The sequence below is a fragment of the Anser cygnoides genome, chromosome 2 (assembly GCF_040182565.1).
Source record: "Anser cygnoides isolate HZ-2024a breed goose chromosome 2, Taihu_goose_T2T_genome, whole genome shotgun sequence".
NCBI classification, from domain to species: Eukaryota; Metazoa; Chordata; class Aves; order Anseriformes; family Anatidae; genus Anser; species Anser cygnoides.
In genome coordinates, this window is record NC_089874.1 from 22718521 (window position 1) to 22737714 (window position 19194).

The window sequence follows — 19194 nt, forward strand, 5'->3', positions numbered from 1 at the left end:
CTGATTGTGATGGCAGACACTGTTGAATAAATGCAGTGCAGGGATCTCCTACAGAGAAATAAGACTGATAGCACAGAAAAGATCGTATGCTTAAGGATGATGGGCCATTTCCCAGGCTTTTCTTACCTGCTGAAGTTTCCTTCCTTTTATTGTTAATTGTCTTGTTTGCTTTATGGCTCCTGCAAGCTCAGAAGATCAATTATTATGTTTCTTCATGTGCCAAGGAGTCAGATCTTAAATCTCAAAAATATCCTGGCCTCTTCTGTGGTCTACCTTTTCCTCTGTTTTCTTTTTCTCATGGCTAAAACATCCTGCAAAATCTCCACAGCAACTTCTTGTCAAAGTGATGAGGATATCTCTCTGTAGAACTGTTTCTGAACTGAGTATCCTTGAAATCAGAAATGGGTGGTGGAATTCTGCTAAACCCACAGTCTTGCCAGTCAGATGGGCAGAGCCAAGAGACTGATAAATTCCAAAGTTTTGATTTTTTTTGCATTGCCATTCTCTTCTTGACATACTGTGCCTGGAAAGGAAGGATTAAATCTTGGCTCTTACCATAGTACTTCAGAACATGACTTGGGTTATCAAATGTGTATTATGAATTATTGCATTCACTACAATCAATTAAATATACATTATAGTTGTGCAATTTAACAATTAATTCAATTCTGATTACAATCCATTTCAAGCTGGATTTTTCACTCAACCATTTTTTAAACAGGATAGTGCAAAAATTATTTGAGATATCAGGAAGTGAGATCACCAAGTTCAACACACAATGGCATCTTGTGAGTTTACATTTGAGCAAATGCTCTTCTATGCTATGACATGTCAGACTAGTTTGTGAAGCCTGACGTCTAAACCGCATTTATGCAATTACACAAGCTTTTCTCTTTCATGTTGTTTGTTCTTGCCCTTTTGTGTCAGCAAATGATCGGTTCTTCGTCTGTTAACTCATCATTCTAAAGAAGTAGGAATGTGACTGAATTTGCAATTTCTGCATGGAACATGAATCGACACTCCTAATGTCATTTGAAGGCTATGGTTAAGCATAGCTTAATGGCATAAGGCAAAGTTTTTGGCCAAGAGGAAAATATTTAATAAGGTCATGAAAGTTATATGAATCCCAGATGTGGCACAGTTTCATTACGTTTGTCAGAGAAAGCAAACATTCAATTAGAATATTATTGCAGGTTATTTTAAAGATTGTGTTGCTGGTTTTTAATCCACTACATGGAGAATTTAGTATACAGTGTAACTATAGGAGGAGATGAAGAGCAATGGCTAATTCAAAAATATTTCTATTTAACCCAAGGTATTACTGTAAAATATGCTGGTTTCACATCTTCCAATGATGACTTACTATCCATGTTCAGCTGATTCTTCCCTATACAAAGCAAAATATTTTCTGAACCCATTGAAGTATTCCGTAAGAATGATTGGTAACCAGGGACACTTTGTATTGAATTGCACCATCTTGAAATCATGGAAGGCTTTCTTTCTTCAGCATGATGAAGCAGAAAGGACTTCTACAGGCAGCCTCATACAATAGTGGCTTGCTGAAGCTCAGCATTAGGAACCCAACTTTGCCAGTAGTATTACAAGGATGATCTCTATAGGCTTTCTGTAGAATTAGTTGGAAAAGTTCTCTATATCTTTCCTGGGAAGATATTCAGAGGCTACCCTGTCTTTCTTCTTTGAGTATTGGTGGAGCCCGGGAGACTTGCTGAATTAGTTAGGGGATATGTTGGGTGCCTAAATACAGATCTCAGTGAACATCATTTAAGAAAAGGAAACAAAAACATGGGTATGATTTGGGAATTGCTACTCGTCAGATAAGCTCTCTTTATGCTAATAATTACTTCTTCTTTTTATACCTAGTTTTACAGTAAAAGTCTGCGCAGCATTTGAAGGTCAAAGTATTTCAGATGAGATAGGTAAGAAATGTTTTATATTCCTGCAATTTAGTCTGTCCCACTTAAATTCGGATTTGTTTTTTTTCTTATGCCTTGAAAGATAATAGGACTACAATGTTCCTAAGGTAAGAAAATGCAGTTAAAAGGGTACTTATATAAGCACAAATCTTGTCTTATTCACTTGAAGGATTTTTTATTCATTTTTAGCCATTTTACAAAAATAAGCTTGTACCCAGCTGGAGAATGTTCTGTTCTGAAAACAAATAAACAAGCAAACAAAAATAAAAAACAGATTTCCTGTATACTACACATATGATCTGTAAATGAACTTGCAAAGGTTGACTGAAGTTACATGGAGGACATACTTTGAATCAAAAACTAGTATGCTCCTAAACAAACAGATACCTTGGGCATGGATTAGTTTTACTTGGAAGACTTTGCTAGTTATTTGTTATGTTAATGCTAGTTATTAACTGTAATATTTAATGAATTGTTTGCTATTTTTTCTTTCCATGTTAAATAAATAAATACTCAATTTACTTATATTCTTTAGTGCTGAAAGGTGAATTGCAGTTAGATTCATTGAAACAGAAAGGAGCTGTTAAAAGGACTCTCTTCTTTGACTACCATCAGTCACATCATTACTTCTCCATTGTGATAGAAAGACAGAAACAGCTCCGTTGCCAGGACTTTCTTGTTTATCTCAGAGTAAGTTTAAAATATTTTGGACTGTCACCATAATTTGAGTAGTATCAGGGATTTTAAAAGGTTAATAAAAAGGGGGAGCCATTTGAAAAGCAAGCACATTTTAGAGTGTTCTTAGATCCCAGAATTAGAGAAAAGAGAGATAAGAAAGGCCTGGCCTGAGTGTCCAGACCATTCTTCTACCTCAGCAAGAATTCCCATGTAAATCTTTGTCTGATTTTTTGTCAATGTAAGTATAAAAGGAAGATTTCCTTTGAAGAAGAGTGTACAGTTCTTCTGTGTACAAATATGTTCGTTTCATGCTCTTCTGTAAATTCTGATTAAACACTGAATCTCCTTATACAAAAGTGCAATATTGTTCTCTCTTATAGTATGTGCAGTAGAATAATCAACTGAACTTGTTAAATGTCATTTCAACTCAGTTCCAACAAATATGTTAAAGGCATGTTGCCAACAACATTGGCCTAAATTAATACATTATTTAAAATATTTTTAAAATCTTTTAAAATATTTGTTGAAAAATTAAAACAGTGGTGCTTAAGTTATGAAGGAGAAAAGGTCGTTGGTTACTCACTTGCAGCTAGAATTACCTCCTGCCATTGAAGCAGATTCCAAGGCTGGTCCTAGAAATGAAATGGGAGGTGAAATAGAGGAGTCTCAAGATGTATGTAAGACAGCATCAAGACAATGGAGTTGGTGGAGTTTTACCATCACTAATCCATATAAGTCATTGGTTATGGAACAAACCAACAATATTACCTCCACAAATCCACGCATGCACTCCCTCCATTCCAAACGGAAGGCGGGCAGCAGCTGATAGCATTTGGTTTTGCGTGTCTCTTTTAAACAGCTTCATTTTAAGCTAATGCTTTGAAAATATTCTGAGTCTACTCAGCTCAGCCAGCTTCTTCCAGATGTGGGGCTGTGGAGGCAATGTGTTCTGGGCATTCCAGTTACATGTGAGTCACTTTGCTTTCATAATGATGTTACAAATAGGCAGATTTTGGCCAGCACCTGTCAAAGAATCATATCTCTACCTTCAATAAGACTAATTCTGAATCTGTTGCAATACCCTATTCATCTGAAAGAATTACATTAAAATAATGTTTTTTATTATATGATTGTCTCTCACAGGATGAAACAGAATTTAGAGATAAATTGTCTCCCATCAATATAAACTTGAATTATAGCTTGGATGAATCCCATTATGAAGATGGCTTGACTGTGAAGCCAATACTGAATTATTACCAGAAAAGCTCATTAACAGAACAGGTATGAATTTTCCATGCAGCATCTTCTGTATATAAACTCGAAAATGTTTGGAAGTATTATGTGTGTCATTTTTCTTTAAACGGAGTATCAGGCCCAGAAATTGCACAACAAGGATTTAATTAATTCAAAATGTATATTGAAGATAAATATAGAACCAGGGAATCCTTTAAAGCATTTCCAAAATTTTGTTGTGTTCATAGTTTTGATTGCATTTTACGATATGTAAGCCAAGTTACTGTGGGAAAGGGCCTGAAAGATGTTATTATTCTGGTAAGGACATAGTTTACAATCTAAATAGTCTCCAACAATACTTAAGTGGAAAGGAACTTGTAGAAAGGAGATTAATTCAGAAGGGCAGCGGTAGTGGCATTTAAGACATTTAAATTCGGGATATTTAATGAAGTGATCTGGACTTTCAAGCATTTACTAACTGTATTATATATATATTTTTTGTGACTACACAGGCTTACATTCTGGTAGACTGTGGGGAGGACAACTTGTGCATTCCTGACTTGCAGCTTTCTGCTATGCCGTAAGTTAAATAAAATAAATGATGCTGTATAAAACAAAACCCAGACAATTCTAACTGCTTTAGCAGAATGAAGCACAGTTCTGTTGTTTTCTGTATCTACTTATTCTACCTGATTTCCAGATTTTAACTTGTGCATCTAATTCATCTAGAAAACCAAGAAGTGGAGAAATATACACTTATAAAGTATGTATTTGTCAGACATGTTCATGGTGTTTAAATGTTATAGAAAATACAGTTTGCAAGTGTTAGGAGCAGTACTAGTTCTCTGAATGCCAAGAGATAACACCAATTGTTGTTCAGAGGAGCTTTTAAATGTACTTATTTCACTGTGACAGTAAATTTGAACTTGGGACACAATTCTCTTGAACTCACTGTACAGTGAACTAAATGAATCAAAGAATAAAAGAATTTCAAAACATGGCAACAATTCCTCCTGTGGAGGGAGAAATACACCAAGCAGGATAAGTGGGGAACCTCTGGCAGTTACATGGAATCACAGAATCACAGAATGGCCGAGGTTGGAAGGGACCTCTGAAGATCATCTAGTCCACCCCCCCCCCACCGAGGAGGATCACCTAGAGCACATTACAGGATGACATCCAGGCAGGTTTTGAATATCTCCAGAGAAGGAGACTCCACAACCTCCCTGGGCAGCCTGTTCCAGTGCTCTCTCACCATCACGGTAAAGAACTGCCCTCTCGTATTCAGCCAGAACTTCCTGTTATCTGTCTCTGTGCCATCAAAATCAGTAGATAGCTGTGAAAGGAAAGGTCACAGTGCCATTGCAGTTCTCAGGAGAGCTTCTGTCTGTTCATTGTACAACAGGCATGAAGGGATAACTGAAATCCCACCAATTCTGTTCCCTCCAGAAAGAAGTGCTGATGGGTCTCTGGTGGCAAGTATTTTCCTCCACTAGATACTTGTCTCTAGGTTGAAAATAGTCAGGCTCTGAAATTTTATACAACTGACTTTCAGATTCTCTGGTAGTCTACTCTGATCATCCATGGTATGTGTTTTCCTTTGAACTGTCTCCTTCCCAGGTGCTTGCATACTTTTCCATTGAATCATTTTTTATTAAAAAAAAAAAAAAAAAAGTTTTACTCTGTATTCACACAATATTTTCCAGAACAGATGCTATGAGAGCAAAATGGCTTTCTGCTTTAATCATATGTAAATTCCTGACAAGTTGTATGTTCTATACAGAGATAAAGATCCGCTAGTAATTGGAGAAGAAAACTGTGTAATGCTCATAATAAATCCAAGGAATGATGGAGAAGGAGCCTATGAAGCTGAGCTACATATAAAGATTCCACCTGAAGCAGATTACACTGGTGTTGAACGCAACAACAAGGTAAATGAAAATCAAAATGTTAGTGATAATCATAGAATCATAGAACCCTAGAATCATTAAGGTTGGAAAAGACCTCCAAGATCATCTGGTCCAACCATCCCCCTACCACCAATGTCACCCACTAAACCATGTCCCTAAGCACCAGGTCCAGCCTCTCCTTAAACACCCCCAGGGACTCCACCACCTCCATGGGCAACCCGTTCCAATGCCTGACTGCTCTTTCTGAGCAGAAATTTCACCTAATTTCCAACCTAAATCTCCCCTGACACACCTTGAGGCCATTCCCTCTAGTCCTATCACTAGTTACCTGTAAGAAGAGGCTGACCCCCAGCTCCCCACACCTTCCTTTCAGGCAGTTGCAGAGAGCAATGAGGTCTCCCCTGAGCCTCCTCTTCGCTAGACTAAACAACCCCAGTTCCCTCTGCCGCTCCTCACAGGACTTGTGCTCCAGGCCCTTCACCAGCTTCGTAGCCCTTCTCTGGACATGCTCCAGGACCTCGACGTCCTTTTGCTGTGGTTTAACCTGGCCAGCAGTTAAACACCACACAGCCGTTCACTCACCCTCCCCCCCTCCCTCTCTGGGATGGGGGAGAGAAACGAGAAAGTGAAGCCTGTGAGTTGAGATAAAGACAGTTTATTAAGACAGGATAATAATAATAATAATAATAATAATAATAATAATAATAATAATAATATGTACGAAACAAGTGATGCACAATGCAATTGCTCACCACCCGCTGACCGATGCCCAGCCTATCCCCGAGCAGCCGGTCCCCCCACCCCGGCCAGCCACCCCTATATATTGTTTAGCATGACGTCAGACGGTATGGAATACCCCTTTGGCCAGTTTGGGTCAGCTGTCCTGGGTCTGTCCCCTCCCAGCTCCTGCTGCACCCCCAGCCTGCTCGCTGGCAGGACAGAGCGAGAAGCTGAAAAGTCCTTGGCCTGGTGTAAACACTGCTCTGCAACAATTAAAACATCAGCATGTTATCAGCGCTCTTCTCATCCTAATCCAAAACATAGCACCCTACCAGCTACTAGGAGGAAAATTAACTCTGTCCTAACTGAAACCAGGCCACTTTATTGTAGTGAGGGGCCTAAAGGTGAACGCAGTACTTGAGGTGCGGCCTCACCAGAGCCGAGTACAGGGGGACGATCACCTCCCTGCTCCTGCTGGCTGCACTGTTCTGGTACAAGCCAGGATGCCGTTGGCCTTCTTGGCCACCCGGGCACACTGCTGGCTCATGTCCAGGCAAGCATCAACCAGCACCCCCAGATCCTTTTCCTCTGCACAGCTCTCCAGCCACTCTCCCCTCAAGCATGTAGCGCTGCATGGGGTTGTTGTGACCAAAGTGCAGGACCTGGCCTGTAGCCATGTTGAACCTCATCCCATTGGCCTCTGCCCATCGACCCATCCTGTCCAGGTCCCTCTGCAGGGCTTTCCTACCCTCCGGCAAATCGACACTTCCCCCCAGCTTGGTGTTGTCTGCAAACTTAGTGAGGGTGCACTCAATTTCCTCCTCCAAATCATCGATAAAGATATTAAAGAGGATGGGCTCCAACACTGACCCCTGGGGAGCACCACTGGTGACTGCTCGCCAGCTGGACTTCACTCCATTCACCACCACTCTCTGGGCCTGGCTGTCCAGCCAGTTTTTAACCCAGCAAATCACGTACCAGTCAAAGCCATGGGCTGGCTGCCAGCTTCTCCAGGAGAATTGTGTGGGAGCCTGACTGGTCCTGATCCCCCACTTGTCCCACATATGCTGTGTGATTGCATTCAAGGTGACCAGTTCCATAAAAGAGCTGCTGGCAGCGGTGGGATTCGAACCCACGCCCCCGAAGAGACTGGAGCCTTAATCCAGCGCCTTAGACCGCTCGGCCACACTACCTGCCTGGTCCTGGCTCTGTCATCCGTGCACCCTCCCCTCAGGTGCTTATGGACACGCCCAGTTAACCTACGTAGGCTGTGCAGGCTGAAAGCAGCAAGTGGACGGGTGCCTCTTAGGAGAGGAGATCCCATCGACTCTCAGCTATCTTTGCGCTCACAGCCCGGGCTGAAGATCAGCCGTGTCACATGCAGATGGGAAAGTCAGGTGCATCCTGGTTCAGAGCCAGATCAGGTCCAGTTCCTCGTCATTAACTTAGGTATGGTGCCACACAAGTACTGTCATGTTTCTTCTAGTGTGAGAGCTATTCACATAGTTCAGATTTTGAACCAGTCAACCCATGGGGGATCCCATGGTGTTACCGCCTCTCAGTCAGGGTCAATAAGCCCTGCTGAACCCCAGACACCCGGACACTTCTGTCTCATGCTACCAGCCCAGCAGTGTTTTACCATTGCTAAGGGTATTCCAGTCTCTGATATCCTGAATAATTGAACATTAACTGCAGTATAAACTTGACGAAGTTGACCTCCTTTCTATTCAATTAACTTATCTTACGGATAGGCCAAAAAAGCAGTTATAATGTGAAATGTGGCAATGTTCACAAAAGGGCTGACTCACGTCCCGCTGAGCTGTACTGAACACACAGTGTTTCCTTTTGGGATCTGTTTGTTTTTTAAGAGCACAGACGAAACACTATCCTGCAAACAAGCAGAGTGTTCTTGTATTCTCTGTTGGACAGCGAGTCTGAATCACCTCATCTGCACATAAGTCTCCCGGGCTGTTGCAACATGAACTTTCTTTTTTTCTGTCAGTGCCTGGAATGTGCAGCAGGGCCTCAAGGGTGAGAGTGGGAGAAAGCAAGTTAATTTCCTTTCTGAAGGCAAATTTCTTTAAGGAAGTTGAAAGTAACTTACAAAGTATTTCCTTACTCTCCTTCTGTCAGTGCCTTTATTATTGGGCTTTTAACCCAATTTGGAAAAAAAAAATGACAAGAATTAATGCTGTCACTGAAGATGGTAATGTGGAAATTCTCTGAAAACTCACTTCTCAAAAGCATATATTTGTGCACAAATAAGTAAAGACACCAGCCTCTTGCTGTCATCTGCATTTCTTTTATTCTCTTAGCATACTCCCTTTTTTCATACTGTGATCTACAAGGCATAAGGAAAACTTAAGTTCTCTTTAACATGTACACCTGGCTGTCTTTTTCCTTTGCTGCTCTTTGGGAATCTTTGGCTGTTCTTTTGGCCATTACCAAGGATGTCAGGGGAGTCACTTACTCCAAAGCCCACACATATTAGCCCACACATATCTATCATTCGGACCAGACAGAAATCACTCAGGGCTTTTCATTACGTTAGGAAGACTTGAATTTTGTAGTGCCAGAAGGGTAGGCTCAGGGGGGATAGGAAGGGAAAAAGAGCTGTGAGAGTCTGGTGTTTTGCAAGAATGAGGATAAGCTAGAAATGGGTTGGCAAAAGATATTACTTTTTCTTTTTTAAAACCTAGGAAACATAACAAAGCTTTTCATATTCTTCAGTTTTTGTGGAAGGTAATATACATTTTTGACAAGTCAAATTCTGAATCCTCCCATATTTATGGAAGAATTGCCTTCATTTTCCCCACGTTTAGTTAGTTCACTAGAGCACAGAATTTATTTCATATTCTGTTTTCATACTTATTCTATCAAAAGAGATGTCATTACATTCTTTCTGAGAAGTATCAGAACATTAGTCCTGCTGTCTACATCGTTGTTATCATCTTGCCTTCTACACTGCAGGTACAGCTTACACAAGAATTACACATGGTACTGAAAGAAAGTTTGTTCTTTCTACTGATTTTAAACTGTAAAAGTATATTTTTGAAAAGAATGGTCTTTGTGATGTTACAATTCATTTAACTAAAAAATTCATTTCTAAATCTTTATGTGGGAGGGAAATTGATATTGTAATTTTCTTTAAAAAGACAAAGCTAAAATTTGCTGGCATTTTTCTGCTGATGGAGGTTGGTTCTTGTACGTATTCATAGAATCAGAGAATCATTTAGGTTGGAGAAGACTTCTAAGATCATCTGGTGTAACTTTTAACTTAGCACTGCCAAGTCCACCATTAAACCATGTCACTGTACTGACATGCTACTTAAAACTGCTGTGAACATGACAAAGAAGAAAATATAGTCTTCTTAATTTAAAAAAATAAATTTACAATGGAAAAATATCACTCATTTTAATAACTCAGATATTCTTTTATATTCTTCTTATTCAATATTCTTGTTTAATTTATCCCAGGTAAATGTACAGATTCAGTAGGATCACCACCTGAAACAAGAATTAGCCGGCAATTTCATTTTCCCCAGAGTGATCAGAACCCTAGGTATCAGAGGCCCATCTGTTTCAAGGATGATTTGTTATAATGATTTTTATGGGTCATAGTACAAATGACTGTAAATTAGAAAAGGACTCATTTAATGCAACCTGTGGGGTTTAAAAATCTATGGCAGTTTGAACCACTTGACAAGAGCTCAGAAGAACGTACCACATTGGTATGCAGGGAACACTGGGGTATACGGACAAAAGTTCTCTTGGTCTGTAGGTACTTTGAGGCATGGACTGTAGATTAAAATTAACGTTTTGTTGTCAGGTGCAGTGGAGCTGGGATTTCATTTCTTATTTTCATTTTTGTACAGCACCCTGGCAATGCGGCATTTGTGAACACTCCTGAAATACAGATAATTGAATACAGAGTGATTTTGGCAGACAGGTGGGCTTGTGGTAGAGGCAGTTGCGGTCATGCTCTTAAAGCTCTGCATCCAAGGATTTCATCAACTATTCACTGTATATATTCACAGTCCTCTGTGTAGTTGTTTTTCTCCATACTGCAGACTTCATTGTACTAATGCAGAGATGATAGACATCTCAGAAGCAGCAAAACAGGTAGGCTGAGGGACGAACAAATGGAATGTAATGAGCCAAAGAAATCACTTGGTACATTTCCGATGGAACCGAAAAATCTTTAGAATCAAATTATTCTGTTAGGCTGCCAGCATTTTGAATCAACTATACTTTTACAGGATGTTAGACTACTTTATTATGGGGCCACTCTGGATTTAGTCTAGCTAATAGACAAATTTATTCCTTAATTGCTTCTGTTAAGCCTGATTTTTTTTTTTTGGAAATAATTTCTTGGGTTATTCTGTATTATTTGAATTACACTGTGAATGTGTTAAATACTTTCAGTTAAATAATTTAACTGAAGTGTTAAATAATTTCAGTTAAATACATAACTGAAAATTCCCACACCTGTTACCTCTTCTCTTCAGCTCGATGCAATGCAGCGTTTGGCATTCCTCAGTTGTCATTAGCTTGTTATCTCCGGCCTGATTCTGTAGCATACTGAACCTAGACTGGGCAACTGTATCAGAAGAGTAGCTCTTTGCAGAGATGTACATGAACACATGCAAGTGAAGACCCAAGCTAGTGTGTTTGATCTTAAAGTCTGAGGTCAAGGATATGATTTTGAAGTTTCTTTGACTCTTGCACGTACTGATACTTCCTTCAGTCAAAAACTGGTTAATGAAACAATGACTTATAATGAAATGTGTTATTCATTAGTTGTATCGTGGGAACACTTAAAAGCTCCAGATACCAGGTAAATGAGAAAATTACCACAGCTTTACAAGTTACTGGAAACCTTTTGGCTTGTAATAACTGTCCATATGCAGTAGGTGTGGAATTACAGGAATTAGCTGCAATGAAAAAAGTATAACCACATTATATTACCTCACATTTCCATGGCCAGCAGTAGAGCCAGAGGCAGTATATACTTGCTGTATGGTAACTTCTTACACTACAATAGCATGATTGTGTGCTTGAACCCCAAGCCATTGTCTGCATACTCTACACTAATCCTTTGCCCAACAAAAGAGTTTCACATACAACTCCATCCTGCCTTAGTAGTGATGGGTGGAGGCCAAATTATCATGGAATAATTAGAAGTAAATCAAGCAAATACAAAGCCCTGTTAGGTATTTGTTCCATACCAAAAACATTATGTATTTTGGCATGACTATCTCTGCTCAGGCTGGGAACTGCAGGGCTATTGCAGATCACAACCAGCTTTACTCTTCAGTGGATAAATCCAGAGCTTTTAGCCCCATGCCTTTCTGAATTATATCATTATACTCTTTTAAAATAGGAAAAGATACGCAACCTTCTTATCTTACCTGAAAATTCATATTATAAGAATAAATAGAAGGTGGCTGGCTAGATGAGTCATAAATTGAGCCTTTTGAGGACAAACACTAGTTCTCATTTATCAGTTAGATGAGAAGCTAGATTATGGAACCTGGTACCTAATCCATCCATTTCTACTCAGAAGACAAGGTTGGAAGGTGTTGATCAAGAAAAGAGAGGTGTTTTAATCCACAGCCTGTAGTGCTTAACAATTCTGGCATCAATTTGTAATTCATTGCTAAGACCACCAGAAAGTTTCAAGTTTGTAGGCTGCCTGGATGACTTAGAGCATCCAGTCATTTCCTAGTTAAAATGCACCCTGGGAGCACATGTGTTAATTGTTGGGATTTTGCTTCTGCTCAAGATTGCCAAAAAGACCATGTGTTGCTATAAAAATGTAAATTGCTGCCAGTGGCAGGTAGTAGGATCTTGTGGCAAAACCTTCCATCTGGCTGAGTTACATATGAGATAATGGTACTGACAATACCGGGTAGATAAGTTTCTTTGCTCTTGCTTGCTTCCTGCCTGGTTTTAATTTGAGGTGTATTGAACCACCTTAAAAAGGTGATCAGTGGAAAAACAAAGGCAATTAATCTCAGTTTTGAAGAAATTGTATCACAGATCCCTGTCACATCTTTTTGCCCACAGATGAGCTTTTGTGATTCCGGTCATATAAGTTCAGTTCCATTAATCATTTTTAGTCTAAAAGCATAACCTACAAATTGCAGAAAACCTAAACTTTTCTATTTGCTTAGCCTTCAAGGGACAAAAAGTGTGTGATAAGGGATGAAGTATTCTGTTCTGGTGTTTAATACGGTATTAATAAAGAAACTGCAAGGTATGAAATATAGATGAATATCTATGTTCAAACATTTAGACCTGAATTTCAAAAAATAAAAAATAAAAATCAAGAACAAAACCATAAACCCACAAATCAAGCTAAAATGAACAGTTTTCCAGACAAATTTGGTTTCAACTGTGTTAACATTCTTGCTTCTCCCATGTGTTCCTGCCCACCTCTAATTAAGCAGTTGGGAAGAATGTAAAAATCCTCCACTCCCTGCTGTAGAGAGGCTTGGGATGGCTGGACACACTATGTAAAAAACTTTGTTTCCTCCTCACAAACTGTAAAAGTGTCAATATGAATGAGGTGCATACTGAGGGCATGCTTCACATGGGCTACATTTAGGACATGCCCTATCATTTCTTTCAGTCTCAGGAAGTGATAAGATCAACATGTCCACACTGGCTTTTACAGATTAGGAGTGAATTGGTAGCCAGTGGTCTGGAGATTTCCCAGGTCTTTTTATATAAAGAGCATGACCTCGCATGTATTGCTTAATCTGTGTGAAGCACAAATGAGAGGAAGGGTAGTGGGAGAGCCTTACGGCAACAGCTCTAGCTGCATTCTGCTTCTACAAAGCTAGTTTACTTCTGCACATAATTGTGACTATTTTCTCCAATATGCCAGAGAGGTAAACAGAAAAAAAAAACAAACACATTTTGTTGCTTTGTCTTAACTCCTTATCTCCTATCTTGTGCTATCCTATAGTTGTTCCTCCTTCTGTACAGTCTGTTTTCTATACAGATGAAACTACTAGCAATACAGATTACAAAGGGTTGAAAGAACAAACACATTTTACATTAATAATTTTAGAGGGAAATTATTTAAGTAGTAATCCATCTTCTTTGTTGCTAAATTATAAACTACAAGTAATGTAGTTACAGAAATAACAACATGAAGTTGTAACAACATAAACCATAGGTTGGAAAATAAAATTCTAGGCTTGGTCCATTTGTGGCCAACGCCACAAATTCATTCCAGAGACTTCTAGTGACAGATAATAAAAGTATTGCAATTAGTGTGAAACCTGTTTCTTTCACCCCTTTTACCTATGCTTGTTTTCTCTGTTGAGTCATTATGGCCATAAGGAAGATTTACAACAGCAAAGACGTATGTTAAAACTGGAACTGGAGTGATTGCCCTTCAGGTACTGGGAAACTTCCCTGTTTGTTTTTCCCTGGCATCAGTTTTCACCCATTGTCTGACAATAACCAATTAAATGTTTTCCTAGTGCACTGAGCAGGTGTCTGAAATCAAAAGAAATGTCACGATCAAAAAGGCATCACTTTCCCGACCGGATACGTTTCACTGTGATCTCTGACCTCCATATTGGTGTCCTTTTGTTACAGGCACTGCGTGTATTGAGCTGTGATTACAAGATGGAAAATGAAACTAGAATGGTGGTTTGTGATCTTGGGAACCCCATGGTGGCTGGCGCAAATGTAAGGGAAAACCAGATGCATTTACTGATTTTTATCTAATTGAATTTTAAAGAGGAACAAATGGAAAACTATTCAATTAGCAGAATGTGTCCAAATAAGTAGCAACTAAACCAAATTATTTACTCAGACAGGAAAGTGTTGGTGCAATAAGAGACAGTACTGTGCTTCTGAAAAACTAACAATCTGTTGTTCTAAAAAATTGATGATATTAGATCACACATTTTATTTCACATACTCTAAAGAAAGTTAGTGTCCCTTAATTTAAGTCCCAGAAGTTGCACTAGTATGATGAGAAGAGAATCCCAATCCATAATGTGTGATATTTATTTCTGCCTTAGTATTCTTTCTATTTAAGATGTGTGTAGTAAATGACTGATTCTTTATTCTGAGTCTAATCTTGAGTGTATGACCATTCTCTTATCAGTTTATATCATGACTTACATCCATGAAAATGAGGTTGGAGTAAAGTTTTCCTTCACGTTACGAATGTCATTTAGATTAAACATTTGGAGACAAAAAAAGAGCTACCCATTCAGTGGTTATCATCACTTGTTCCTATTTCCTGACAAACAGTTCAGGGCAGCCCCAGAAGAGTTGAATCTAGGAATGTTCTGCCATGGATGTCCCTGCAGAGGAATTCTAGCGCTGCTCATAACCTCAAGGGGCATAATCCTATAGGTGTTTAACTCAAACTCTTTTTCAAGAGCTTTCAAACAATCTTGAAATAGTTCCTGTCTCACCCTTGATAAAAGAACCAAATGGATCACATGATAGAACATTTGGACTCCAATAAGCTTGTTTGGGTATGTAAGGTTGGCTTCAGATCAGTCATAGAGCTTTTGAAGGCAAATGTGAGACCAGGTGTCTCGTACAGTCATGGTTACCAGCAGTCCCAGGCAGACTCCTTGGGATTGCAAGGAGCTAGAAACCACAGAGAAACGAACTCCAGATGGTGGACCCACTGGGAGCAGGAATCTGCTCGGTGAGGGTTCTGCTCTGTAAAACTGCTGCGAACTAGAAGTCTGAAGAGGGGGACTTTAGAAGTATTTTCTGGGAAAGGCATTGCGCTAGGAACGCTGACTGCATAGATATTGGAGTCAGTGAGTATAGAAAACAGGGCTAAAAGGTTCTGCAGTTTTTGTTTTATTCTATTAAATGAAACTCCTAAAAAAAGAAGAGGAATTGAAAAAAATACTGAGGAATGGAGTTTTCCTAATGTGATGATGGGAGGCACTGATGGTCCAAAGCACTAGAAAAATCCAAACTCTAGGCAGATAAGATCTCTTACCAGAAAAGCAGCAAACTTATCTACAGAGTTGTTTCCTGGTTAGTCTTATGGCAAAAGCAAATTATCAAGATAGACAAAATTGGACAAGAATCTCATGGATGATTGTGCGGGTAAGCATTAAAGATCCATGGGTTTTGAAGAGGAAAGGGAGACAAGAAGCACTACCATTTTATATCAATCTAGGAGCAAGTCTGTGTTGCTTTGCATTTTATCTTAAGTATAAGCAATGGAAAGGTCTGTGTGTGGAGATACTAAGCTAGAGCCCCTCTACTCTCCTCTGTGAATCCAAAGCTGTTTCCACATCATCCTTGACCCAAACTACTGGCAGTATGGAGACCTCAGGAATGTTATTTGGTGGCCACTGAAGCAGTGCTACTCTCACCTGTCTCCTCATGGATTCTATCAGCACAGCTAATCCTGTTTTGCTTCAGAATCAGCACTCGGGCTGCTGTAAATGCATTGTTACCAAATAGTCCTCAGCAAAATACTTCATAAAGGGAGACTTGGAAGTAGCATAATAAAACAGCAGGGTTCATAACATGTTTAAGAATATTCTGTTTTGAAACAAAAAGAATCTCACACTTGAAAATTAAGGCATACAAAGATAAAGCATCACAAAGCCAGATGGCAAAAGTGTTGGATTATAGTTAGTGAAAGCTTAAAGCCTAGCTGTATCTTTGAAACCAGCTCTCCTGGAAGCTTAGTAAAGGTGAAAGGACTTGAGGTTTTTCAGTATAAACGTATTTATGATGGCAAACGTACTTCCAACAGCAAAATACCAACCCTTTGTACAAATTGCATAAATCATGAGAGGCTGCTCTGATCCATTTCCAGTTTTGCAAAACAATTCTGCTCTGGCAGGAGATCAGTTATTCTCAAAATACGCAGTCAGAAAGGGACTCTGTGGAAGTTGTGAGGGAGTGGGAAGAGAGGGTTAGGTCAAAGTCTAACATTCTTAAAACTCTTAACTATTGAGTCACTGTAATGACTTTTCAGCACCCTGAAACCTGGGGATTCTCCAACACTTTAAGATCAACTTTCTGAGGATGAGAATTATGTCAGGATTTTGTGATGTACCCCATGGGATATTACTGCAGTGGGCTGCAGAACACTTTATATTTTCAACATTGTCATCAGACTTACTATCTCTCTGACTTCTTTAAATTCCATGACCTTAAAATCATTTACTGCCCACAGAAAGTATGTATCCTTTTCAATAGTATCTGCATGGTTTAAAAAAAAAGAAGATAAAAAAATGAGAAAGAAAATCCCACAACCATATGGCCCAGAATTCAGACTAGATGTATGTGATACCATCTCACAGGCAGCGATGAAAGATGCTCGAAGTACTTAATTTATGAAATGGATCATACTGACAAGATTACTCTTCAGTGGTCCTAGCAAGTGAAATGTAGGTCTTATTAGAAATTGTGGTAGAAGAATTTGGAAGGGAATAGAAATGAATGGAAATAAGGTCGGAAGGTTGGGAGGCTTGGAAGATCTTGCCTATTTCTTGGTGTGTAGCAAACTGATTTTTCAAGAGCACAGAGGCTTTATCTTTCATACGCCCTGTAAGACATGTCAAAAAACGCTAGCCATCTATCTCCCAGCGTACTCCTGGGTGCTGCCGAACATAACAGATTAAAGATTATCAGTAATAAAAGAAATGTTATGTATTTCAAAGATGCACGATGATTCTAACATGGCAAATAATGCACTTTAGATGAAAGTAACTTCACTTGGAAAATTTAAATAAAGTTAAACTATTCTGATTAGATGAATCTCCTACTAAAATAAGGAGGTCCTGTGACTGCTAGTGTACAAGCTAAAGCAAATTCAACTCCTTTGGCCTCTGAGTTTTCAGCAAGGGCATATGAGGATCTTATTAGTAGCAGTGTCAAGGGCTACTTGACATTAACAAAGTCGTATTACCACACAAAGGCAACATCTGCAGCTCATTAGACTCATACAGTAGAGGTATGTTTCAGTATTAAATAAGCGATTAAACCTGGGACATCAGGGATATAACAGATCATCAAAACTGCAGTTCATGCCTGCTCTGTTAGATCTGAGGAAAATGGTGTCTTTGGTTCATCAAAACTTTTTTTCTGCTAGAAATGGAAACAAATTTATGCAGATTGATCAGTAAAAGCAGTAAGAAATCAGTATCTGATTTTTTTTTTTGTCTCAGAGATTAAAAAGATCATGATACATTTCTAAAGTTGAATCAATAAGGTTAAAATCATCCCCAAAATGGTCATAAAAATAGTTTACATCTCTATTCCAAGCCAACTGTTCAACTTCTGTTTAATTTAGTGAGTATTTTCCTTTCATCTTAAAGATTTTACTTCCAAAAAGAGAGATTAGCTCTAACTATGATATTAAAATGAAAAGAATTCAAAGATCTGAATGTGCCATTTTTTAATGGTAACAGTATTGCTTCAAGCATAGGACAATTGAAAGAAGTAATTGAAACACATTAGCTAAGTCTTGCTCTGCAGATGCATTAATACTCAGTGATCCACCACTGCAAGTGAGAAAAGAGGGAAAACTGAGTGAAGACATAAAACAACGCTTGGAAAAAAGAAATTTCGTAAACATCCTAAATGATACCCACAGAGGAAAATCCTTCCTCGTCAGTGATATTGAATCTGTGTCCCAGACAGAAAACTACGTTGTTGTGTTGTGTTCTGTTGCTGGCAATGCTGCCCCAAGTATGCCAAGGAAAGCATACCAAAGAGACAAGTCTTTATTTTTCTCCACATGGAGAATATGGTTATATGTAACAATCCTTTTTTAAAAAGGAAAGCACATATGCGAGTTATCTGTCAGGAAATGTTACCATCAGACAATGCAGGAGGTGAGAAGGAGGGGAGAAGTGGTACTTATACACAGAGTATACATGCTGTATGCTTTGCTGTCAGCCTCAATACAAAATTCGGATTTCAGAAATCGCCAGATTAAAAACATACGCAGTTGAAATGAGGCAATTAAAAGGATTAATTTAAACATTGCGGTACGATTTTGTTAATTTAATGTGGAGGACAGATGGCATCTCCCCCTCCTCCCTAGCCACTTGCATAACCAGTGCTGTAACTATGTCCAGCAAGAGGGTTACAGAGACCCCACCATATGCTGTTGTATATTCCTTAACTAGCCTTGCAATTCCATTCTGTCTTCTGAATGAGCTTGTTCTGCTTTATTCCATGACTGTTTCAAAAAGCAAATGGAAATTAGTAACCTGTTCTTTTGTTTCTTTTCCAGTTCTCTACAGGCATCCGATTTTCTGTTCAGCATTTTGAAAATTCAGATTTCAGCATCAATTTTGAGCTGCAAATAAAAAGGTTAGATGTTTTATCATGAGCATGGTTATTTAAATTCTGAATTCCTGTCAATACCTGGAGTTTAAGAAGTTTAACTCTTCAACATTACTAGTTACTTCTCCTTTGGCAGCTTTCTTCAGGAGGATTTGTAGAGCTGGGGCCATGTTAGCTTTTAACTAAATCAGTCTTAGAGTTATTCTAAGGTTTTTATTTTGTTAAAATACAGATTAACTAATTTTGGTTAGTGTTCCAAGGCTCTTCCACAGATTTGCCAAATTTGCATGTGGTTCTCTACTTCAGGATTAATGAACAGTGATCATTTTCCAACAAAGTTCTGTATTTTAAAGCATAAAATGCTCTTGAAACATAAAAGATATGCCACTCCTTCACAGCAATATAGA

General features: G+C 38.9%; 1 protein-coding gene and 1 non-coding gene across 4 annotated transcripts in view; one reads left to right on the forward strand and one right to left on the reverse strand.

The window, feature by feature from the left end:
- ITGA8 (integrin subunit alpha 8) overlaps positions 1–19194 on the forward strand; it is a 110860-nt gene that overhangs the window by 48501 nt on the left and 43165 nt on the right. For all 3 annotated transcript variants that reach the window (XR_007162541.2, XM_048061719.2, XM_048061720.2), the window contains 7 exons: positions 1882–1937; positions 2470–2624; positions 3756–3893; positions 4358–4425; positions 5629–5776; positions 14090–14182; positions 18735–18814. Coding sequence is in view for 2 of the 3 variants with exons in the window: in XM_048061719.2 (XP_047917676.2) it covers positions 1882–1937; positions 2470–2624; positions 3756–3893; positions 4358–4425; positions 5629–5776; positions 14090–14182; positions 18735–18814 (738 nt within the window). In the remaining variant the exon portion in view is untranslated. The remainder of the gene's footprint in view (positions 1–1881; positions 1938–2469; positions 2625–3755; positions 3894–4357; positions 4426–5628; positions 5777–14089; positions 14183–18734; positions 18815–19194) is intronic.
- TRNAL-AAG (transfer RNA leucine (anticodon AAG)) lies at positions 7587–7668 on the reverse strand. Its single transcript has one exon. It is a non-coding gene; the product is annotated as a tRNA-Leu (tRNA).